General features: G+C 38.0%; 1 protein-coding gene across 2 annotated transcripts; it reads left to right on the top strand.

Annotated features, from left to right (window-relative positions):
- The first annotated feature begins 202 nt into the window (after positions 1 to 202).
- On the top strand, positions 203 to 25,314 carry LOC146474665 (uncharacterized). Of its 2 annotated transcripts, XM_085116403.1 has the most exons (22): positions 203 to 464; positions 2,150 to 2,228; positions 3,028 to 3,149; positions 4,517 to 4,560; positions 6,566 to 6,659; positions 7,217 to 7,270; positions 9,963 to 10,024; positions 10,548 to 10,621; positions 11,212 to 11,291; positions 11,728 to 11,822; positions 13,194 to 13,256; positions 13,854 to 13,908; positions 14,831 to 14,963; positions 15,903 to 15,995; positions 16,824 to 16,967; positions 17,642 to 17,965; positions 18,819 to 18,897; positions 20,742 to 20,832; positions 20,967 to 21,002; positions 21,752 to 21,854; positions 23,445 to 23,560; positions 25,171 to 25,314. In XM_085116403.1, the coding sequence occupies exons 1-22, from the start codon at positions 423 to 425 to the stop codon at positions 25,210 to 25,212; spliced, it is 2,025 nt and encodes a 674-aa protein (XP_084972529.1). In that variant the 5' UTR covers positions 203 to 422; the 3' UTR covers positions 25,213 to 25,314. The 2 variants fall into 2 exon arrangements, with proteins under 2 accessions (XP_084972529.1, XP_084972530.1); XM_085116404.1 differs by lacking the exon at positions 16,824 to 16,967 and having other exon boundaries at positions 206 to 464.
- Positions 25,315 to 25,326: the final 12 nt, after the last annotated feature.

The following is a 25,326-nucleotide window of genomic DNA, read 5'->3' as shown; positions in this document are numbered from 1 at the left end:
AATGGACTTGTTCGGTCCGATAAGTATTCACTGTATGCTATTCAGTTTCAAATCTGTTCTTCTGAATCGATTGCGACTGAATATTGCGATTGGTAGTCAATCGTGAGGTCATTTTCGCGCGTTTTTTCGCGCATATTTTATGACCAATCAGAGGTGAGCAAAGAAAAACAACAAGCGCACTGTCTCTTGGGAAATTTGATGAGAAAATTCGGATCGTAGATGCTTCCGGCCGCTGTGCGCGAGTTGTGCGCGTAAAGAATTCTCTCTCTTTTCTTCCACTGTGACTTCAGAAATAGTCAATATAATGAAGAATATGAAGAAAAGCTTAAAGTTTTAGTCCTAAGTCTTTTAACCTCCAAGTTCCCTAGAGTTTCGTCACAATTGGCTTACTAGTGGAATAGCATCAAGTCGGCAGAGTAAACATGGCATCGGCCCAGAGTTTTGTATCTGACAAACTGAACGAGGTAAGTAGCCTTGGAAAGGGAAAGCTTTAATGGTTTGTTTGGCCTACTTTAGTTTATTTTGTTAGAGGTATACTTCATGCTGTTTACAGTGATGTTCTTATGGATAATTTTGTGTTTTCGCAGCGATCATTCAAGTTGTGGTTGTGCGCGCAGTCGTCAAGTTTAAGCTCTAAGTTATAGTTTGCCCTCTTGCAAATTAATAAGAACATCGAAGCTTATTAATCAAACTGGAGCTTTTATGGTACAATCTGGACTAAAGCTTTCTTCACTTGCTGTTTAATAGCTTTGTTGTCAAAAATTTCCCATGACTCGTTTTTACTGAAGGTTATTTCTACTTTGTCACGAGACAATGTCGTGGCTGAAAAATGTCTCACCTTTTTAATTTGCCAGTTATTACTATAGCGATGTTTACTGTTTACAAGCATTGTTTTTGTCATTCAAATGTGCCAGCCATTAGCACTGAAGAACACTTTGTTCCAATACCCAATAAGCCTCCAGTTGGCACCTATGAAATATCAGTTGGTGTCCTTAAACGCAAAACATCGCTATTGTTGTAATAAGTCAGTTGATCTGACACTGATTTGGGGGTCGGTACATAGGCTTACATGTTACACTGACTGATTTGGGAGAGGCTATCCACCAAAATATTGATTTAAAAAAAGAAAAAAAACATTGGTTACTGTTTCTTTGTAGGAATTCCGCACAGCCCCACACATTTAATAATATGTTTAAAAACTTTATTTATGGTTATTGTTTTTGGAAGAGGGTTAGTATGACTGGTGCATGTATACCGTAAATGCTTGAATTAGCGCCCCCCTTGAGGCTAAAAATAAGTGCCCCCCCACCCCTCCCAAGGGAAAAAACAAACAAACAAACAAAGAATATATGGTGTGCAGTACAGGCATCTTTAATGAATAAACCAAACAGTACAAAGCTTAGACCATTAAAGTCTAGTCTCCCTTGTAGCCGTTTTTTTGGCTGTCATGCAACAGGGGGGAGCGTTGTGTGACAGCCCAAAAAACGCCTGCGAGGGAGACTATTAAAGTCTTGCAGGTTTTTTTCTCATTTCTTCGAGGGAAATATCCACGTGAGTGAATAGGCCCTTCGCTTTAGTAAGTTCCTCATTAAACTTTGCGCCCATTCTCCTTACAGATTCATTTCAGTTTTCTTACCTTTTGTTGCAGTTTGTGTTTACTTGAAATTAAGACAATATTAGTCTGAGGCCGAAATTTGAAAAACGAAATAAGGGGCCCCCTTTGAATCAGCACCCCCTTCTCGACCCAGGGAATTAAATGAGCGTCCCGGGCACTAATTCGAGCATTTACGGTAATTAATGTATGGGGCTATGGAGAAATCTTTCCCACTATACTTTAAAACCCCATAGCGTAGTTTTCTTACAAGCATGTCATTCTTGAAATTATTTTAAATGCAGTGAACTCTCTCTTAAAGGCAGACCAGGTGTCATATGTTACAATCTCAGTGAGGGTATTGGCCTTATATATCTTTGATAGATGTGACAGTGGAAATCCAAAACTGTGACAATTAAAATTTCTTTCTTTAAAAATGTTAGAGTGAATTGTGAACAATCTTTAGTTAGCAATAATTTTATATATACATTTGTGATAGCTTATACATTATACTGTACAACATGTATATATTTTTGTTTCATGATTAAATAACTCAAGGACATGAAAAACAAAGCCAGCGGTGATAGTGGGAGCTGCTCTTTATGTAAGCATGATAACAGCAGTGGGAATATCTCTGGTGAGTTGTTTCTTCTTTCAGTATTAATAAATTATAGTTGAAGGGTTTTGTGCAGAAAAAAATATGCAAATGAATGGCCTTGATAGCAAGAAATACTATGTTCCAAATTGCCTCAAATTTTCTGCTTGTAGACACTGTTTTTGTAAGAAATGTAGTTCTTTAGTTTTGTTTCAATTCAGGAGCAGTTCATGTAGCCTAATTGTTTCCCTTAAAATGTGAGCAACAATTTTTATTATATTTAAAACAAAAGACGATAAGGAAGGGCAGTTGTGCTTCACTGGAAAATTTAAGGTGGCCAGGAACCCCTCCTACAATATTTTTTTTTTATACTTTGCAAAAAGTTGTTAAAAAGTTATGACAGGAGTTTAATCCTCAGCATTGTGTAGTTCCAGAAGATATCACTATCCACCATGGAAGAAATCTTTCACAGGAGGGATATGTATATTTCTAGAAAACACATTTCAGAAGGTTTTCTTGTTACTGACGAGTGTGGCCAATGTGCGAGCCAGCGAGCCAAACGTGCGAGCCATGTGAGCCAAACGTGCCAGCCATGCGAGCCAAACATGCAAGGCTTGCGAGGCACGAACAACCCCCAACATAAATGCTAATCATTAAGCTAACCGGGGAGCTACTTAAGCTAACCTGAGTGCTATTTAGGTTAACCGGAGTGTTTTTTAGGCTAACCTGAGTGCCTCACGTCTGCCTTGCATGGCTCGCATGGCTCGCAGATTGTCAAGACCCGTTACTGACTCTTTAATTTAAATGTGAAACAAGAAGATTACTTTGTATCTATTGACAGAAAACCCAGTTGATACTTGGTTGTCTATGGATGCAGGAGACAGGGACAAACACTTGAAACATATGAAGAACTGTATTATAACTCCATTCTTGTTTGGAAAGAGGATGAATTATTCTTCAAAGGTAAATTCAATTCAATTTAAATATGATTGTTGACATCAAGATTTTTGGCCTGAGCACTGATAGTATGAAGAAGATCAGATGGTGCTAAAGGTTGGTCTCCATTTTGTTTCATCACTTTTCTTGGGTGAGGAACTTAACTTCGGATAGTGTCACTCTGACCTTGCATGTGCATAAAATGGGACCAGCAATAATGTCACTGAGTGTAACCTTGTTGTAGACTAGCATCCAATCCTGGTGGGAATTATAATTTGCACTACATGTACATGTACTCTTCATTATTAGAGTAGTCAACCATGCATAGTGAGCATCATCTTAATATTTCTTAATCACAAAGTTAAAGAGTCTAAAGTGTGACGTCACAAATATTTGAATTTTTGAAATTATGGGATTTGTTAGTATATTCGGAATGAACATGATGAAAAATGCTTGCTTACCAAAAATCAGCATCTTATTGCAAATTATTTGGGGGTGAGATATTAACTCTGTTATGCCCCAATGACTCCATACAAATCCTTCTAATTTTGTTTCAGTTCCAAACGTTTTGATTTGTATGGAGTCATCGAGGCGTAACAGAGGTAGTATCTTGCCCCCAAATTGGAATAAGATGCTGAGTTTTGGCAAGTAGGCATTTCCATCATGCTCTTTCCAAATATACTAACAAATCTCATAATTTCATAAATTTAGTTTTTGTGACGTCATCACTTTAGGACTCTATTGGAGAGGCATAGTGATATTTCTAGTTGCTTCCTCCCCTACAAACTACTAAGGTTAAGCTCTGGTTTACGATGTGTACATGGCTTACAGTACAGTGGCGTTAATGGTGATTTTACAATTACAGCAACCTTAGCTGTGGCCCAAAACAACTTCATGTGAGTAATTTACTCATTGGACAATCTTTCAGACTAAGCTTCTTTATCCCCAGAATATTTTATTAACAAAGTTTCACTGCAATAACTAATGAGTGTACCCAAGAATTCTTGCAGTGTTCAATATGAAAAGTTTCCAAAGCAAAAGATTTTTTTATATTTTACATCTTTCTGAGGACAAAAAAATTCATCTTATTGGCAAAATCGGTGTGCAGCAGTGATACCCAGAAGGGCTGTCATTGCATTGTTACGCACATTTTACATTGAGCTTTACACCCATACCATCAAGTTTCTTTCGAGGGTATTCATCCATATAAAACAGGAATAATATTATGGGTAACACTGTATGTCCCTTAATGACAGCTCTGCCTAGCCTAGAGCATAAAGTTAAGTGTATACATGTATATGGTGTCCATGTAAAACATGTTCCAGAAGTGAGTACATTTATTTACTTTGAGTATAAATTTAGTTAACACAACTGAGTTCCCTTTTTTTTTTCAGAACATCACTTGGTTGAAGCGTTTGAGATTAATACCAACGACCAGGTTTGATCATTTGCACGTTGTAACTATTTAGAACTCATGATAGTTTTACATGTAGCTAAACATGTTGAGCCAAATTTATACGGGGTCTAAATGACTGCATGTTCATTGCTGGTTAATTTGGACAAATTTTATTTCAGAAAAGCATTTTTAAAACTAAAAATAATAAAGTTAACGTTAAAAGAGAACGACGTTTCGACCGTCCGACGGTCATTTTCAAGTTCAAAATGAGAAGTAAAATATGTGCTTATATACAATTGTGAAAAAACTAATGAGATACTGACTTAAAAAGCTTAAAAAAGCTCTAAGATATTCACATCTAAACAATATCAAAAATAATAGCGTGAATGATAAATACAAAGGAACGCTAAAAACGATAAAAGGTATTTAAAAGGTATTTAAAAGTGAAATAATTAAACAAATAACTTCGCGCGGATCGAGTCGCATTGTTTGTTCAGTTTCGGCTTTAGGTCGCGAATAAACAACATCTCGAAGATCAAGCAGTCGAGTTTGCTCTGACACTTTCTCAGGATTCTGAAGTTGCTTTTAATGGTCTCTGGATCCTGTCCATGCTCGTCCTTTACATGATTGCCAATTACAGATCGTTTGTGTTCCTCCACACGTTGATGCAAGTGTCGACTCGTGAAGCCAACATAGTCTGCATCGCACAGACCACATTTGAAATAATAAACAACGTTTTGTTGATTCACAATGGGAGGTTTATGTTCCTTTGGTTTGATTTTGCTCTTAATCTTCTGACTTATGTAGACAGGATGGACATCAGCATCGATCTTTCGACTGAGATCATTAAATTGGTGTCTTACCGCGTTCGCCGATTTCTGGTCTTTGAAAGGTAGGACGATTCTGACGAGAGCTCGTTCGTCGGATACCCGTTGTTCAGGACATGCATTCTCAGTAACTTTCGTTTCAATAAAATGTGTGATGGTGTTCTCTACGACGGTTTCAGGATAATGCAAGCGAGAAAAAATCCCTTTTAAAAAATAGCGTTCCTTTGTATTTATCATTCACGCTATTATTTTTGATATTGTTTAGATGTGAATATCTTAGAGCTTTTTTAAGCTTTTTAAGTCAGTATCTCATTAGTTTTTTCACAATTGTATATAAGCACATATTTTACTTCTCATTTTGAACTTGAAAATGACCATCGGACGGTCGAAACGTCGTTCTCTTTTAACGTTAACTTTTATAGTTAAATCAATCTCGAAAAACTTGTTGATTCGTAAAAATAATAAAAAAAAAAATTAAAGAAAAAACAAAATAGCCAAACCCTTCACTTAACGACAAAGTGATTCAATTCAAGCGAAAGTACTTATTTAAATGAGCTTTCTGCACACAGGAATGCTGCTTGTTATACTAATTTTATTCATTTTGACCTTGACTTCACAACTTCAATATTATTGACTTAATTTCTTGATACTGATGTTAGCTATTGCATCGAAAAACATTGAATCACTTCAATTTCTTTAACCCTTTAATTTAACCCCATGGCAAAACGACATTTTCTCCAGATCCAAGACTACAAACTCAAGGTCCACGTATGATATACCATTTTAAAGCTACTCATGAGTGTATTTCATAACTGATATAATTACACGAATAAGAAAAGTTATGGCTTTGAGATAAATTGCCTTAAAACGTAAAAATTTAAAAGTTCAAAAATGTCCCAATCCTTGTGATATTAGGTATACCCCTAAACTATAGCTTATTTTGCAGTTCTCAACATCTTAATTAATGTGAAAGCTGTCTTAAGACCCACAACTACTAGGGGGAAAAAAGTTGAAAAGTTATGGAGGTGGTCAACCATATTACATATGGGATGGGGTTAAGTTTTTATCCTTTTAATGAGTAGATCTTCACAAGACCATCTTGGTGTCAAAAATTCAGAGAAATCTGTGAAATATTGAAAGAGTTATGGCATTACATGTGCCAATTGGCACTCTTAGGGATTAAAGGGTTAACCTTTAATGTTACTGTTGTGTTCCTACAGACATTCCTGCTCGACAAGATCTTGTCTGTCAGATAGATTCATTGGAGTAGCAGATTTAGTTGAGGAAATTGTGGACACCGTTCTCTCCTCTTTGGTAAGAACCTGTTTTCTAGTTATTTTTATTGCTGCCTTGTAATGTCTCTTTCTTCTACCATTAAATCCACAATTTAACTGTCTTTAAGTGTGACATTTCAGGTTAAAGATTGATTGTAGGACTTCAGTTTTATCGTTGCCACGTGTCTACCTGTAGATAGTTCTTCTCATGGTTGGGAAAATTGGAAATGCTTTACTGTAGAAATTAATTATTTTTTCTGTCCAATGTTTTTGATGTGGGGCGGCTATTGTATTAAGACATACAAAAGTTAATGTAATTGCGGCATGAAGCTGACATTTTTATTGAACAGAAAGTTAAAACACACAAATTATCCTGAGGGTACTATTTTGGTGGCGGTTTGGTTTCATCTGTTGCCTTTTCTTGGAGTTTGTCACATGTTAACACAAATTTAAACATTCTTGCAGATATTGAAATCCCAGTTCCCTGGGTTTGGATTTAGTAGTAAGCATTGATCAATCAGCATAATTTGTATTGCCAGAGGAAGGAACACTGCAGTAATGAACACTTGTTAATTCTGTTGTTGCTGTCTTGCACAGGTATCTGAGGAGTTTCTTCATAATAGTTACCACACATATAAAGAGCTGACAGAGGTGAGTAAGACTTTTACTTACTCCTACATGTAGGTTATGTACGTAATCAGTCTTCCTTTGCAGTGGTTGTTATGGTCTAAGTAGGGATGTAATTGGGATGCCGCTACTAAGCACTGTGACTGCAACTAGGTACTTAAATTAGACCACTGATTAATCTTTTAACTACATGTAAGCTTGATTACACTCCCTGTAGCGGTCTCGCTCAAGTTAGAAATGAAAGTCTCGCTCCCGGGTTGTCACCGGTTGATTTTAAGCTTCGCTTAAAATGTTTAATTCGACACGCGCAACCTTTAGCAATTACGTGTCGTAATAGATCTTATTTTAGTTAATTATTAATGTAGCTCTATATATACCGCCACGCACGTGGTCGAGACAATTATTTTACGAGTGATTCGCTCTGTGTAAAGCTAGTTAATTCTTATACTTGTGATTCTCTACTTCTGTTTTTCCTTCGATCTTGAGCCTCTCCCGGCAACTCTCGATACCATATGTTTGTACTGTCAGTTTCTTAGCCGTTCCATGACTCCCCAGTCCATTCGTAATTATCTTAGCGGGGTCAAGCCTCTTCATGTTTTCACGGGGTTCGAATTCCCCTTTTATGAGACGCCAGAGTTAAAATTAACTTTACGAGGACTCGATCGTATCCTCAAACATGCTCCTTCGCGTGCTCCGCCTGTCACGCCAGAGTTGCTGCGAGAGTTAATCCAGTGTGCTAGTACTTCTCCTCATGATTTAGTTTTTTCCTGCGCGTTTCTCTTCGCCTTTTTTCTTTTCGCGCGAATTTCTAATTTGGTGCCAGCATCTGTCAGTTCCTTTGATCCCTCTAAACAACTTTGCAGGGGAGAAATAGTTGTTACTAGTTTTGGATTGTCGATTTCCTTTAAATGGTCTAAAACAAATCAGACAGGTTCCAAGTTGCTGAAACTTCCATTATTGTATACTCCAGACCCTAATTTGTGCCCGGTTCGTGCATATCTTCGCATGTGTTCTTGCTTGCCTGCGCCCGCTTCGGCGCCCGCCTTTTTCACGGATTTCCGTGCAGGTTCGTACTTTGTCATCACTAAAACGCAATTTGTTTCGGTTTTTCGTAGCCGGCTGGCCCGCCTAGGTGTTCATAACCCTTCTCGTTTTAGGGGACACTCCTTTCGTCGAGGGGGAGCTACATGGGCCTTTCACACAGGGGTCCCGGGTGAACTGATTCAAATTTATGGAGACTGGGCGTCAGACGCATATAAATGTTACCTTGAATTTTCCGAAGATGCTAAGCTTCGCGTCGCACGGGGGATGGTTGGTGCACTTCCGGAGGCACTTAATTCCTAATTCGTTCGAACAACTGCTTTCCTTTGGTTTGGCGGTTTTGGCGGTCGAGAGGTTTGTCTGTGGAGTGATTGTGTAGTTTTCCTGTTTTCCGCCTTTCATTTCACTGAATAAACCTCTCATGGTGCCAAACCTAAAGAAACGTGTTTGTTCTTTGAGTTGATATTATTATAATATTAGGAAGGAGAATTGGTTGATTTTGAGCTTCGCTTAAAATGTTTAATTCGAAGCGTGCAACCTTTAGCAATTACGTGTCGTAATAGATCTTATTTTAGTTAATTATTAATGTAGCTCTATATATACCGCCACGCACGTGGTCGAGACAATTATTTTACGAGTGATTCGCTCTGTGTAAAGCTAGTTAATTCTTATACTTGTGATTGTGAAGTTAATCTTTTTTTACCCCCCCTACCCACCCGTTCTTGGGTCGAGAGGTTTGTCTGTGGAGTGATTGTGTAGTTTTCCTGTTTTCCGCCTTTCATTTCACTGAATAAACCTCTCATGGTGCCAAACCTAAAGAAACGTGTTTGTTCTTTGAGTTGATATTATTATAATATTAGGAAGGAGAATTACGCAGTCGAGAATACCAAGCCAAATTAGGTTGCGATTCTTTCTTTATTGTTCCTTCGTATTCCTATTCTTGTGGCCTCAGGGCACTTATCGAAGCGGTCAACTGAAATGATTACATTAAGAAATTACCTAAATATTCGTTTCTTTTATAGCTAAAAGTGATCACAATCCAAGCACACGTGATATTGAAAAGAACTAAATAAAACAGTCAAGATCTAGTGAAACTAATGGAATAGAAACAACTTACGACCTACATAACAATGTAATCTCAAACATAAGTAAATTGTCGCTTACCAACGTTCGCGGGTCTTAATTTCTTCGGAGAATTTCGCTCTAACTTGTCTTCTAGATCTTGATCTCAAGGGGTCTTAGTTTGAACTGAAACGCGAGCTATGGGCTATGCCTATCTATAATGCGGTAATCACGGCGGTAACATAAATCAAACCACAAAATATTTCGCGACGTATTTGATTCCAACGGAAGTGGTTAAACTCCCCACTGCTGCAGCTAATCTGAGGTTGTCAACATAATTTTCCATGCACACTTGAATTTTACCATAATTATTTCCCAAATTATACACCAAATTATACAGACTTCTAGACTTTCTGAAAGCCCTGTCCAATATTATTTTCCCTCTTTACTCTTTATTTGTGTTGGTTTTGGTTCCCTTGTTCTCGCTGTCACAACTTTGTCGCTCACTTTTGCGACTTTATCTCAGAGGTCGACTTGTGGCAAGTCTAACAGACTTCATGTTAGTTCAATAGCATGCATGTAAAGTTAAGCTGGCATGCTTTTCTGTTTCCAGTGCCGTTTTGTGGAGGAAGCCCTTTTGATTGGAAAGAGAAGTGAATTTGTTTCACTCATGGGGTAAGTCATTCTTTGTCTTGAAATTATTATAACTTTCAAGAACCGTTGGACAAGAATGTTTTATTCAAATGAAAAAAAAAAATTTAAGGCTTATGTTATTTAATAGCTGCATGTAATATTGATTTGGTTTGTAAAATGACCTCTGGGTCTGCTGAATTGTAAAACAATGTACAGTGTACAAAGGTATTAAATTACATTGTCAAAGCTTATGGAGAATCGCTTCTTGTATAATTGTAATAGCCACAGAAAATGCAAAGGAAATCAGGGCCTTGGAGAAAAGGGAAACAAACATGATTTTACTTGGCAGATTATGAAGCCTCATCTCGTATAGTGTACCACACAAATGAAAACAATGAAGTTAGAAATACAGCTGTAACCCAACTCAAGCCAAAACAATATGGTGCTCAAGGCACTTGTTTGAGGAATTTATTCACATATGCCACACGAATTCATGTATGTATGTTGGTGTACCTTGATCTTTTATGTCACATTTTTTTAAACAAAGTCTTACCCTCTTTTGCAGTTATTGTTTTAATGGAAGTCATTGTTTAGATCACAAAAGAATTCAGTTGCTGTCACTTACTGTTCTTCATCAAGGTAAACAGTATAAACAGAGTGTATACAATATGCAAGCCAGCGAGGCATGCCAGGCATGCGAGGCAGATGTGCGAGGCATGCGAGGCATGCGAGGCATGCAAGGCATGATCAACCCCAACATAAACTGCTAACCGTTAAGCTAACTGGAGAGCTACAGGTTGTATTTAAGCTAACCTGAGTGCTATTTAGGCTAACCGGAGTGCTCTTTAGGCTAACCGGAGTGTTTTTTAAGCTAGCCTGAGTGCCTCGCACGTCTGCCTCGCATGCCTCGCATGCCTCGCTGGCTCGCAGATTGTGCATCCCCGTATAAACAACTTGTTTGAAAATTCACTGTGTACAGTCATGTCAGCATTGGTTTACTCTTGGTGATAAATTAACCTTTGAAACATTGTTTCACTGACTACATCATTACTAATTTCAGAGTATTAACAGTGATCACCAACAATTCTGAATAGAGTCATAGCTCTGATGCGACTTTCTTTTTTACGATACAATCCATCTGCAGATATCTGTGAAGTTAATAGGTATTTGGTCAGTCGATATCCTACACATACTCTTTGTCTGATTAGTTTAATATGTATTTTATACAGCTATGAAACATATCTGCCAGACTGTAAAACGTGGCGACTGTCTTACAAAATATGAGGAAGCGGTGAAAAGAAGAGAACCGGTAATAATTGCTACTATTTTTTTTTGGCACACTGTTCCATTGAATGTTAATTAAAGGTCTTGAATTTTTCTGATGCCAGTGATCAGGATAGTGTTACATTTAATATGTATAGCTGCATGCTTCTTTCTAAGAGTAACTTACCAGGCTACTGTGAATAATGTGATCTGCATATTACATACAGAAAATGAATGTAAATAAGTCATATTGTTAAACCAACAATAAGTGCAGTAACTTATGTCCTTTTTTTGCCTAAATAGATTGATCTCTCAATTCTTTAGGAAGAAATGTTCATTATTGTGTACTACATTGTTTTCTTGGGGGGGGGGGGGGTGATATGGGAAACATTACATGTATTTGAACTATGTTACGTGTGCATTTTCATGTCGTATCACAAAGATGTATGTAATAAATTGAGTTTCTTGTGTTTTGTTTGCAGGCTTGTATAGAGCTGAGGCTTAAAGGCAATGATCACTTTGCTGTGGGTGAATATCAAACAGCTGTGGCTTGTTATTCCCAGGCAATCAAATTTAGGTACAGATCGACATAATTTTTGATTGTTTTGTTTTCCTTTGTTTATTCACATGTAGCTAAAGTGCAATATCAGCTGTCTTTTGGCTTGTTACTAAGTACAGTATACATCTTTACTATGCAGGGTTTAGAACATGCATAAATTTACATTTCCAGATATCTTGAATTACTTTAGACTAGATTAGAGGTATATAGAATGGTCTTTTGAAAAATGATGAGTCTCAAAAAAATAATATTAAAATATCTAGAGTCTAAAAATTCTCTCAACTTACATTCAACATCTCCGAATCTCATGCGCGCTAGAATTTGGACCATCTCAGAGCCTTGAATTTTCAATATTTGAGTCTCTAGGTCTCTCAAACTGTTGAGCAAGAAAAGAAAGGATCTAGTCTATTTCAGTTAGAAGCAATGAAGAGTGGCAACCTTCTTTTTGGCACTGTCGACTTGAAACTTGTCTAGCTCTCAGAAGCTCTGAGAGTCTCAGGCTCGCATTTGGGCAAGATCTTAACTTGGACTTTTTCATTTATGGGAAAAGTAGATTGAAATATTAAGGAAGTTGGACAAAGTCATGTTAATAGACAGCCAATTTGCCCAGTGCTGAATGAAACCCCGGGCTGTTCTAGATTAATACCCTCGTCAAATTAACATCTCCTATTGAGGTCAACACAGTCTGAAATCAATGACCTCAGATTTTTTAGAAGGAAGTGCTAAATCATGGTGGGAGGGGGGGGGGGGAGAAGGGATGGTACAGTGGTGAGAACACTCTCCTCCCACCAATATGGTCCGGGTTGAATTCCCAGACTCGGCATCTTATGTGGGTTGAGTTTGTTGTTGGTTCTCTTCTTTGTGCCAAGAGGTTTTTCTCCAGGTACTCCGGTTTTCCCCTATCCCCAAAAAACAACATTTCCAAATTCTAAATCGATCTGGATTATAGATAATTTGTGCAAGCACCCCCCATGTCATTGGCATTTGGTGGGCCCACAATATTTAATTCACTCCTTTGGCTTTTTTTAAATTAGCTGCACCCCCATGGTGAGAGCAGTTTTTGATCCATGGGGGTGGTATGTCATGCAGGCTATATGCATTGTGCAGTCCCAGAAAAAATCCATACCCACCCCATGGAATGTCATAAAATAGACTTGACCAATACATACACAATTATTTTGTATGTATTGGTCAAGTCTATTTTGCAGCTGTTGTTCTATAAACAGTGCAATAATACAAAGTGCAGTTCCAGAAAATATCCACACTCCCCCCATGGAACTTTAGAACTTCTTATTCATGGAGCACATACCGGTTACATGCTTATTGTCAACCAAACAATGTGACTGACTACTTACTGTAATGTATTATATCTCCTTCATTATTTTGTAGTCCATTTGATCCTTTGCTATATGGCAATAGAGCTCAAAGCTACCTCAAGTTAAAAAAATTAAGGTAAATCTGAGCTTACATGCAGGTAATAATATTTCTTTGTTACTCGTTATTTTAGATGGAAAGACTCTTTAAACCTAAAGCTGCCTTTCGTATAAAAATTCAAGGACTCTCTTTGAATGGTACTGTGTTCAAATTCAGATATTCTGACTTATGAATCTGTTTGTTTGCATCCTTTTTTTGTTGTTGTTGAATGTTGGTTTTTTTTTTTGTCTGAGTGGTGGTGGTGTGTATGTCTTGTATAAAAAAGTGCCATAAGTATGCAAATTATGATCATGTTGGGTGACATTGTATGATGTTTTGACAACCTTAGTGAAAGTAATCATCAGAGTCAAGTAAATTGTGGAATGTCATTAGATGGTATAAATGTCTCTGGTTATTGACCAGATTGGTCAACGAAGTTGAAATGCTATTAGTCTTGCATATGTAGTTCTTTTAGGAGTTTGTTATCCATTGTTCTAGAATAATTTTTGTTTTACAGTGTAATGTTCAGAACCCCCTATATGCTACAGGTCAAGGGAGCTAAGCACTACCAGGTTACTTTCTTTTGGGGTTGGAAATTATTTCTTCTTAATTCTGTTTGTGGTTCACAAATTACAGGGAAGCTCTGTCTGATGCAAAACGAGCAGTGTATCTCAAACCAGAGTGGGAAAAGGTTAGTTTATACAGTATCCATTTTAATTTGAAAAAAACTACAGTGTATTGAACTGTGGATAGAAAGAGACATAAGTACAGCACTTAGTGGTGTATAGTTAGTGCTGTACTTTATTCCATAAGAGGTCATGGTGAGGACACAGCGGCAAAATGAGTGCGCATGCTCGTCACGCGTGAGCAATCTTACTTGGCAAAATGGCGGCATTTTTAAAATTCCTATATATTGCTTCTTCTCATTTCGCGTGGATAAGCCCAAATCAAAATAGATAAGGTTGACGCTTTCAGGAAAGGTTCCATGAGTTCGAGCTTCCTCCATCACATATCTTATTTAACAAAAAAAATATTGTGGTAACAGCTGTGAATTTGGCGATTGAAGTGGAGCATTTGTAATCGATTGACGCTTGAATCGCAAATCTCCGGAGCATGCGCACTCATTTTGCTGCTGTGTCCATGGTGAGTGGTAAATTTGAGACTTGGTGAGGCAGCAAGACTAGCATTTTTCTGCCAGTCTAAGACCATCTTTGACTTGCAAAAGACATTAAAACTCTGAGAATTTCACTAAGCTCATGCAAGATGCATATTTTTTGAAAGACCATTTACCATTCCTAGCACCACTTGACACTTTAGTATCACTTGACAATGCTGTTAATAAGTTTTTGACAACTTTACAATGAAAGTCATTTCCAAAAACTGTCAAAGGGAAAACCTTGATTTTGACAATTCTGGATGCGCAGGTCTTGTATTTTTTGGCCAGTGGAAAGAGCAACCATCAAAGGTTATCAAAATTAATTGGATGTCTTGATCATCGCTTAAGAACAGTCAGTTATGTTTTGACATAACATTGTCTGGCACCAATAATTTAGCTCTGATTACTGTTAGTTGTGTTTCGTGGAAGAATTGAACAGTTCTCGTGTTGTTTTCAGGGTCATTACAGATTTGCTCAAGCTTATTTTGAACTTGGATTTCCTGAAAAGGCAATGGCAGTGAATTCATTTGCCCAGAAGTGCTGTTCATCCACATTGAATTTACTTTGTCAAGCTGTTGTATTCAAGAGAGGTACTTGGAAGTTCTTTGAATTTGCCATTTTTGTTTGGTGACTAATAAGCAGCTTTAATCATTGAGTAATGGGTCAAAATTATTTGAGAATTAAAAATGAAATTCTTGGGGGACCTTATAGGATAATTTTTCCTTCTTCTTCCAAGACATGGTTGATTTGCCAATGTCTAAAACTCAAGAAATCTGCACAGACGCTACTTAGGCATGAAGAGGACATGTATAACGTGAGATAAAAGGGACCCAACTAACCTGCAGCTGAATATCACACTAAAATAATGCTGTTAAGTTTTGTTTATCTGTCTTGATTACCACCCCACATCAACCCAGGGAAAACAGGGTTGGGGTTGGGGGGGGGGGGGGAGGGGATTACTCAGGTGTATTTGTGATGGGGCTGTGCAAATGAAGCCAAATGTTTGTGAGACCCAAACAAGTCCTATTAGTCTAAAGCAGGATCCAGAAAGGGTCCCACGGCCTAGAACGAACCTATCCCCAAAAGGCCAGTCTACTCTTCATCCTCATTCATTCATTGGCATCCATCAGTCTTGTCAGAGTCTGGAATTACGTGCTGGAAGCATCTTCGGCTGTGACTGGAAAGGCTCCAAAGTCTCCAAACCCTAAAAAAAAGTCCCAGCTGCCAAATGAATTTTTTTTTAACCCAAAAAAGTCCCCTGGCATCACTTATTTCAAACCCACAAAGGGCTTCATATCTCTGTCACTAATATGTCTGAGTACCTCACCCCTTCCTGGGCACATCTCTCTAATGTTTCCATCTTTTTGGTTTCAAGTTTTGAAATAAGAAGGGGATTCTGTGTGGTGAAGTATTAAGTGCACGATTGGATTTGCCTTACAGCCCCTGTCAAAATGCAAGAATAAATAAATGTTTGTTTAGAAATGTAAGCCATGTCTACATTTATTTCATTGTTTGTCTTTCTCTAACAGAAATGGAAGAATCAGCTAACAGAAACAAAGTTAACTGCTGCAGCTCAAGAGAAGGGCAAACTGCTAGCAACTGCTGCGACCAGCATCATGAAGGTTAGTGTTTAGCACAAGAACTGGCCAAATGTAGGTCTTGTTATCTTGGTTTGCTTTTGTGAAATATTACATTAAATAATTTTCATCTTTGTTTTCTGTCCAGGGGCCCGTTTCTCGAAAGTCCCTGTAACTTAGCGGGCCCGATAAGTATATTTTGAAATGTTTTTTCGCCGATTACACAGTGATTACAGACATGGTACTTGGTAAAAGTTTTCATAGAATTATAAGATCTTAAAATTTAGTATTCAAAGCTTACAAAAATTGACTTCTGCTAAGAAACATTTATCACCAAAATCACTTATCGGGCCCGATAAGTTACCGGGTCTTCCGAGAAACGGGCCCCAGCCCTCCAGTGCTTCACAATATTATTTTTACTAACCAAGGCTTCAGTGAAAGTCTGTGGCTAGTTGGTTAGCGTTAGTCTTGAGTCTTAATATCAAGGGCTGTTAGTATGTGACTAAACACTTTTTCTATTTTGACAATGTAATAAGGGATTTTGATTTGGTTCAGGGTGGGGGCATGCATTTGTATTGTCAGGGAGCACTAATTCAAGTAAATTTCAATGGTCTTATTATTTTAACCCTTTAAGCCTTAACGGTGATCAGCATCAAATTTCTCCTTGCAATATCAATGCTTATTGAACCCCAGTGAGGCCATGATCTCCCAAGGTGATCATGTGATTGATCAATGATCACCCAAAGTAATTTTTTATAAACATATTTTACATGTAATAACGTCTCCCCAGTACATTTTTAAGAAAATTATGGGGACAAGATACAAGTATTTGTTATTTGACATTAGTGGTTTAAGGGTTAACCTTCTTTTCAGCTTGTTGTGAGAATCCTGGCCCATCTAAAACCAAAGTGGGTTGTAAAAGAAACTGGAATGTTGCAAACCAAACTGATACACTTGATCCTGCATTTAAATGTGCAGTAAAGAAGGACACAGACAAACACGTGCCTCCCAGTGTCGGTAGGCCATTAAAAGTTTTTGATTTCCAATAGTTTTGAATGTATTTTGTGAGAAATATTCAGAGTACCGGTAGCTTCAGGAAGTTATGGAAGCATGAGCACTTGAAATTAATTTGTCTTGTGTGAGATTAAATGAATCTTGTGAGCTTGAATCAGAAACTTATTTGCATTACAAGTAAGATAAATAAAATAAATCACTTTACGTGTATTTAAGTGTCAATGTATTTAGCACAGAGCGCTAATTAAAGACACTTTCCAGATTGAATTGGAATTTAGAAATGTTGGTTTTTGAGGAGAGGGGAAGACCAGAGTACCCGGAGAAAAATCTCTTGGAGCAAGGATGAGAACCAACAACAAACTTAACCCACATATGACGCCTAGTCCGGGAATCAAACTTGGGCCACATTGGTGGGAGGCGAGTGCTCTCACCACTGTGCCATACCTGCTCCCTTAAACAAGTAACAAATGTTGATTGTATCAATGAAATACATGTACAAGATCTTGCAACTGAAAGAAACCTTGCGGTACTAATAAAAGAGCTCCAACCAATCATGAAACAACTTTTACTTGAATTGGTTGGTTGTAACAAAGTCACAATATTCCAGGAATACTTTTCACCGTTTTATGAGCTTCTTATGAGCCTCTTTTCAATCAAATTCTTTATGGTACTTGCAGGTGAAGATGATAACCGCAACCCTTGTGACAAAGATGAAGACTCAGATATTGAATTATCGGATGATGACTTCATCCCGCGTCTCAAAAATTACAGCAGCGACAATAGTGATGACGACTCCATCCCGCCTCTCATATTTGACAGCAGTGATGATAGTGATGATGATGATGATGATGATGACAGTTCATGGCCTGATAACTCTGACTTATCTGATCTTCCTCGTCTGGCCTCTTGTGATGAATCAGATACTGAATCCGACTCTGAATTTGATGTTGACCTCAATGATGATGATGATGATGATGATGATGACGATTCATATTGCTCTGGTATGTGGCTAATTATTGCTTAATTATTTAGCCTTAACCCTCTAAGCCCTAGCTAACAGCTAATGATCAGCGTCCCACAACAACAACAACAACAACAATTTATTTGAAAAATAACAGAATGAATGGCTTGTCCCGCAAATAGCTACAAAACTAAATGAGGCGGGACAAGATGAATACAGGAACACTTGAGAAAAGTAACAAGAACTTACAAATATAGACATGCAAGAACTTTACGTAGCAAGAGATTGAAAGTATTTTACACTAGTTCACAGAGTAAAAGTAATAATAGAAAATGGAACAATTATTTATTTAGTCCTACTTTTTTTTATTACCATAGGGATTTCAATATACCGGTAGTAATCTTCTTTTTCCAGGACATCAAAAAGCAATTGGCGAAGTACCATTTTGCAAGTTTTCTTAGTAATATCAATCCTTAGTTAACCCCTGAGGTCATGAGAATTAAGGATATGACCACCCAAGGTGAATTTTCATGATATTTTGATGACTTCTCCCCAGTACTTTTATAAGAAAAGTAGGGGACAAGATCGGAGAAATTGTTCTTTGATATTAATTAGGGGTTTAAGGGTTAAACCCTTTTATCCAGAGATTTAACTGCTAGAGTGAGCTTTTTCAACACAGTAAACAGGACCAGGTGGCCTGAAAAGCAATTTTCTTATCCTTTTCTACAGATTGTCGGTTATTTTTCATGAAAACTAACTCAATGTGTTTCTCAGTCTAAAAAGTATCAAATATTGAATTAATGAGTGAAAGTTCAGAGTTTGTACATTTTAGAACATGCTGTTCTCTGTGTTTTAAAATTGTAAGGTTAATTTGGTAATCATGACCTTAACAGATGTGGACTGTAGCGTGTGTAATTGTTGTCACCATGGAAACGTTGATGCTGACAATGGGGATCATGCTAATACTGACAGGTAAGGAGTGCACGACTTGATTCATTAAAGGGAACCTCCACTCCGACAACAAATTATTGACGGTAAATTGTCGGAAATAGTGTCTAAATTCTAAATTTTAGTTTTTTAAAAAAAGAAGTGTCATTCAAGTGTGCTAATAATTAGATATGATTATCGCCTATTTTCGATTTTAAATTTCCTGGGCGCCACCATTTTGGATTTCATGACGTCATACGGTTGCCGCTATTGTCAGTAAGTGGAAGTTCTTTCTGTGAAGCATTTGAGCAACGGTATTTCGTCATGAAATCCAAGATGGCGGCGCCCGGGAAATTTAAAATGAAAAATAGGCGATAATCAAATTCTGTTTTTCTGTCACAGAAACATTATTTGCGAAATTTTGAAATTGTATTTTCAACAATTTAATGTTAACATATTTCAAGAGTGGAGGTTTCTTATACGAGGTGAAGTGATTGAATAATTTCAATTGTTCATGTCCTGGAGCCAGATTTGGTACAAGCGTCTGTTCTTGGCTATTGCTGTTGAGATTTGTTTTACTTCCGCATAAGGCTCTTGTTCAAAGGATTTAGATTAGACACATCTTATTTTGCTGTGACGATGTAAATTGATATGTGGATGTGAGAGTCTTCAGTATGCCATAGCTGAAAGAAGTCTCTGCTTGAGTTTTCATTCTACAAAGGTGTGGGGTGGAAGTGGTGCTATTCCTCTCAATAGTAGGACTTTTTCTCAAAAAAGTTTCCAAACGTGAGGGAGCTTTTAAGAATCCGGCCAACAAGGGTTTGTTTGGTTGTATTCTTTGGAACTTGGAAATTCAACGCCAATAATATCGTTAGTTGATTGTTTTAGTCAATGACACAGTCATACTGGGAAAAAGAAAATCCGAGTGCTCCTATCAGCGGTCGAACCTAAGACCTTCCGATTACTAGTTCGGATGCTCTACCACTGAGCTACAGGAGACTCGTGTGAGCAAAGACCATTAAACTAGGCTCATGGGACAAACATGAGTGGTGATATGTGAAAGAATTATGTTATGTCTTAAGCCTGGTGAATAAATGATTGATGGATTTTTCAGTCAGTGACTCAACATGTTTCTTTCACCAATAATATTGTTGCGCTCTTCCAGGTATATATAGATGGATATAGAGTTTATAAAGAGAGCCAAAAGGGCCCGTGATACGATTGTGGGGGTAGGGGTTGGGGTAACCTCGCGTTAGACAAGCATTCCTTCCAGAGGGAGAAGAAGTGATACTTCTTTATGCTCTGCGTGGGTGTCCTGTAGTGTGACTTTCTCCATCTTGAAAATTGCCTGTTCCCCTAGTATTGCGTCATGTGAAAAAATGAACCCCATCACCAGAAAGATCACCTAAAATTAGTAACTTTACCAAGTTTGGTTATGTTTCATTGCGTAGTAACCAGGCTGTGACCTCTGATTCTGGGGTGGCGTCCCCAAATTCATTGAAAGTTTGTAATTTTTCCGATTTTTGAAAGCCTTCTACATGGTTACAATCTAACAACAGAACCTCAAACTTGGTAAACTGGCTAATTTGAATGTGATCTTTCTTGTGATGGACTCCAAATTCTTAATAAAGGAAAATTTAAAAACTCGTCCTAGTCTCCATTTGAACTCCGGAACGGGTAATTGATCAAAGGTAACCACCCCGCTACTTTTGTTATTTCATGTTCTGGGGCATACAGGGGAAACAAACTGCTTCAGAGCCAAACAGAATGAAGAATTGGGTTGTTGTAATGATTTTTGCCCTTCAGAATTGCCAGAAGGTGGCTGAATTGCCATAAAAATAACACTCGGAGTTTATCTCTGATGTCCATTTTTGCTTTATGTGGTGTAGTGACACTGACGACGACGGAGATTCTGATGAAAGTGGTGATAATTTGGACATCCTCAGGTCACTGATGTTTCCATCTATTTTGAATAATGAGGTGAGATCTTTTAAACCAGCCGCATGATAGAGAGTTACCTTCTGCAAAGAAACGATGAACGGCTGCTCTCCAGTTTGTGGCGTTTAAGATGATATGACATGTCTCATCTTTGTGTCTGTCTGTTTGTTTTGCAGATCAGCCCTTTTCTTGTATTTGATGTAATCCGTGCGGTAAGTTACGGAGTGAGAATAATTCAAGGGGTGTTCAAGTCAAAGGGTTTATTTGTTTTGTCGCACATAACTAAATATTACACACTACACATACAGAGTAGGTTTGGTGACGGGGAAGCCTGAATTTGAAGCCGGTGGCTTATGAGGTGCAGTCTCCCCCTCCCCTCCCCCTTTGCTTAGGATATGACAAAAACAGTGACAAGAGGCAAACTTTACGATACAAGCTAATTACAAGGAAGGACGATATAAGGGTGTATAACTGTATTGGTTTGGACCACAGTCTCAAAGCAAACGTGAATTGTAGCATCATGCGATATCCTGAGCTTGAAGCTGCTACAGTGGAGTGGTCAAACAAGCTTAAACTATAGGCAAGTACACAAAAGCTTTGTTAGCCTTTCAGGAAAGCAGAATCCAATGCCCTGTCGCTGTGCATGATCGGTGTTACTGCTGGACCTCCTTCCTTTCGTCGACTGTTTTCACCCGGTGTCTTGTGTATTCCTTGTCCAAGAGTGCAGATGTGATAGGGGAGCTGATGAGCAAAACGAGGCATCCCGGTTACGTTGAAGCGCAGTGTCATGAGCATTACACAAAATTCAAAAGTCTTGGGAAAGTCGTAGATGCCAGTGTTAGCTCTGGGTCTCCCGCCTATGTTCCATTTTAGTATCATGGAAAATGATTTTTTATTTGTTTTTACATCTTCAAATTATCCCTCCTTCCACCAACTAAACGAAGTTGTATTTGCTTTTTAGTTCTTGACAGCTCATCCTGAGATGGTGAATGAAGGCAGCCCGCCTGCCTTGCCTGAAGTGATTGAGTCGCTTCCGAAAGCTAAAATCACCAAAGAGCAAGTTGGTAAGAACAGGCGTTATTTTTTTACTCGCTCCTGCCTCCGCTCGCCTGAAAAACGCCAATAAATAAATAAATAAATAAATAAATAAATAAATAAATAAATAAATAAATAAATAAATAAATAAATAAATAAATAAATAAATAAATAAATAAATAAATAAATAAATAAATAAATAAATAAATAAATAAATAAATAAATAAATAAATAAATAAATAAATAAATAAATTAAAAAAACCCGGCATGTTCTGCAGGCCATTTGGTAACTCACTTCTCCAAACAAAATAATCAATGGAGAGTAGGCCAATGTTTGTAATCCCCATTACTTTAGTAATAGGCCATTTTACAGTTGTGTGCTTGGGGGTGACCTTGTTTTGATACAAACCTCACTGCTTTTCATATGTAGATCATTCTCTTCTAATGCTAACTAGTTTGCATTTACATATGAAAAACAGTGAGGTTTGTATCAAAACAAGGTCACCCCCAGCCTCGCTTCCAATCCTAGGCCAGGTCACTAAACACACAACTGTAAAATGGCCTATTCAATTCTTTTCCTCTTAAAAATATAACTGCATTATGTCAAACAAGTCCAGAACCTAGACGGCTTAATTTCTGAGTGAACAATAAATATGTAAGAACATTTTATCTTTTTTGAAGAAACAAGAAAATGCTGGTTCTTGTACGCGAGTTTTTACTTAACCTGTTCTGCTTTTTTGGGGGGTGATATGATGTGTTAGATTTCTATCCAGTTTCATTCTAGACTGCAGTTCAATTCCCAACAGCGACTAAAAGTGGCTAGAGTTTGTTTCTGTCTATACAATACAATACAATACGATACGATACAATACAATACAATACAATACAATGCAATGCAATGCAATGCAATGCAATGCAATGCAATGCAATGCAATGCAATGCAATGCAATGCAATGCAATACAATACAATACAATACTTTATTTACCCACGCTACATCTAGGAGTGATAAAAGCTCGTTAAAACATGTGCGTGAAACGAAAAGCATCAAAAAGAAAAGAAATAATTTAAAAATTACTTAAATCTATCTAAAAACCTGCTTCTTCAAAAAACATTTAAAAGTAGAAATATCCCTGGCATTTTTAACATACGTCGGTAACGAATTCCAAAGTTTTACGGCTAGAAATGAGAATGACTTATGGCGCCATTCTAGATTAAAATTGGGTAGCGTTAAAAGTGTCCCCGACCCTCTTAAATTGTAGTTACAGATTTTAATATAACTTAAACATACCTTGACACGTTTAATGAAGGCGGTACTGTTTTCATCAATTTTTGTGCGGGTAAGACTTGGAAAGGATATCATCTGCATTGAGCGTGTGGTTGATTTAAGTCCTTGTAACACTTGGTTAGCAAGATTCGGCACAGTTTGAAGGAAAGATTACTGTTTTGCGTAGTTCAAAGTCACTTACGAAAAGGAACCTCAAGTGTAGACTGTGGAGAGGCTCTAAAACACTTAGCAAGATCAGTTTTCGATTTCTTCATAAGAGTGACTTTAAGTTTAACAAACAATCTATATATTTGTAGACTTTTTACTGACATTGTCTTGTTTTCCTTATTCCAGCTGTCACCGCATCCTGCGCCATTTGCCGGTGCGATTATGAGGAAGACGAAACAGTTTTGGTCTTGCCGTGCTCGCATCTCTTCCATCCTCCGTGCATCACTACTTGGCTGAAAATGGTATTGGATCACTTTAACTTTGCGAGCTTCATGATTTGTTGTTTGATGCTTCTCAAGATGTTGTAGTTTTAGGCGTCGTACATTTTCCGGCAAACTTAGGGTGCTTTCCATGGTGGACCAGGCCAGGAGGTTGGCAAAGGGAATGCGCAAATGTGAAGATCTGGTTATTATGTCTCCCTTCTAGCCGTTCTGTGTCTCGAGAGGAGCGTTGCGTGACGAGACACAGAACGGCTGCGAGGGAGACTAGTTATATGCTAGTCGTTCAAATTTCTCCAGAATAACGGGTAACATTTTCGGAATATTTAAGTGTGAAACTGCTTTTGTACAACAATGCCTTTAAAATGACCCATAAACACACGAGAAAGAGAATTTCCCGAGTTTTTGTTTTTACGGAGCTATACATGTCCTTTGCCACACCTGAGGCTTCGGAGGTTTAGTGCCAGAAAACAGATGGCGCCTTGCGTATCCACAGCCGTTCAAATTCCATCACAAACGGCGCCTAAAAAAGGACACCAACGACAATACTATACCGACGGGTGACACGAAATTACAAAATGATGACGAAGCACCAGATCTGAGTAACGCTTCTGACTGAGGCTGCAGTTAGTTCTACGTCATCATTATTGACATGTTTCCATCATCAATCAGTCGTCCTTTGAAGCCCGTTACCTAGGGACGCTTCCCATTGGCCAGAACTGGCCGGCCAGTTTATTAGGGAACTTAAGCAACGAGGACGGCGACGGCAATGAGAACGACACAAAACAATCGCTCTGCACGTGCGTTCAGCAAAACAACAACGTGAAATGACCAAATTCAAGGTTTTTCATAAAACGTGAGCAAACCAAGTTGAATTTTCATTCTCCTTCCTTACTTGAACGCCGTTCCTATCAGTTTAGCTCCAGGATACTTCACCCACATTCTACAAGTTGAGCGATTCTGAATAATTTCGACGTAGTTCAAGTAACGCGAACATATATTCAAGTGACGTTTTCGTTGGCGTTGCCGTCGTCGTTTCTTAAGTTACCCATTAATGGGGTGTCACGCTAGTCGTGCGCGCGGATAACATTTGCCAAGAGTATTTTTGTGTCATTTTGAGGGGAACTTGTATCTCCTTGGGAGTTCCTTTGGACAACTAACTCTTGTTTTACACTTGCTTCGTTGACCATTGTTTTGGTCTTAAAGGGGAAGTATCATGGGGTTTTTGATGTCTTTTGTTAAAAATGATGAAATAAGACCTTCAATCACCTGCTAAATAATTCTAGAATGACGAGAGGAACGAAATCAACTTAATCCTTGAAAGAAGCAACTTGTGATCTGTTCTAGCGCATTTTGGAAACAAAAATGCGAGAACTTGAAAAACATTAGCCTAATATTTTTCAAGTTTCAATCCAAACCGGCCTACTCTGTCTCTGGCCAGAGGCACTAATCGACAGTTTTATTGCACTGGGGCGATAATTTTTAACAAACTTGACAATTATTTCGTTGTTTCTGCTGACAGTCAAACAGTTTTTGGTTTTGAAATGACAGCAAATTTTCGTGATACTTCCCCTTTAACAGGCATACGGTGGAATGAAGGCGAATTTGATCACGAATTTGTTTTTTCTCCACAGCACGCCACTTGTCCAACATGTCGAGGCGTTCTTCCTCATTGACCAACAGCATTCGGCTTTGCCACTTGTGAGGCATTTACTTGCCTTACTTGGCTTGTTTAAAGTTAAAGGAACAAGTTGAACAGTTTACAGGCAGCGAGGCTGCAAATAATACTG

Source organism: Pavona decussata, unplaced genomic scaffold (genome assembly GCF_977016875.1).
Source record: "Pavona decussata unplaced genomic scaffold, jaPavDecu1.1 SCAFFOLD_87, whole genome shotgun sequence".
NCBI classification, from domain to species: domain Eukaryota; kingdom Metazoa; phylum Cnidaria; class Anthozoa; order Scleractinia; family Agariciidae; genus Pavona; species Pavona decussata.
Note: the sequence above shows the minus strand (reverse complement) of the source record. Positions and strands in the feature narration are given on the sequence as shown.

Coding starts and splice junctions, on each gene's coding strand:
- LOC146474665 (XM_085116403.1), top strand. CDS start 423: ATGGCATCGGCCCAGAGTTTTGTATCTGACAAACTGAACGAG. Junction 14,964..15,902: donor AGCTGTTGTATTCAAGAGAG/GTACTTGGAAGT, acceptor TTTCTCTAACAG/AAATGGAAGAATCAGCTAAC. Junction 17,966..18,818: donor TGACGATTCATATTGCTCTG/GTATGTGGCTAA, acceptor TGACCTTAACAG/ATGTGGACTGTAGCGTGTGT.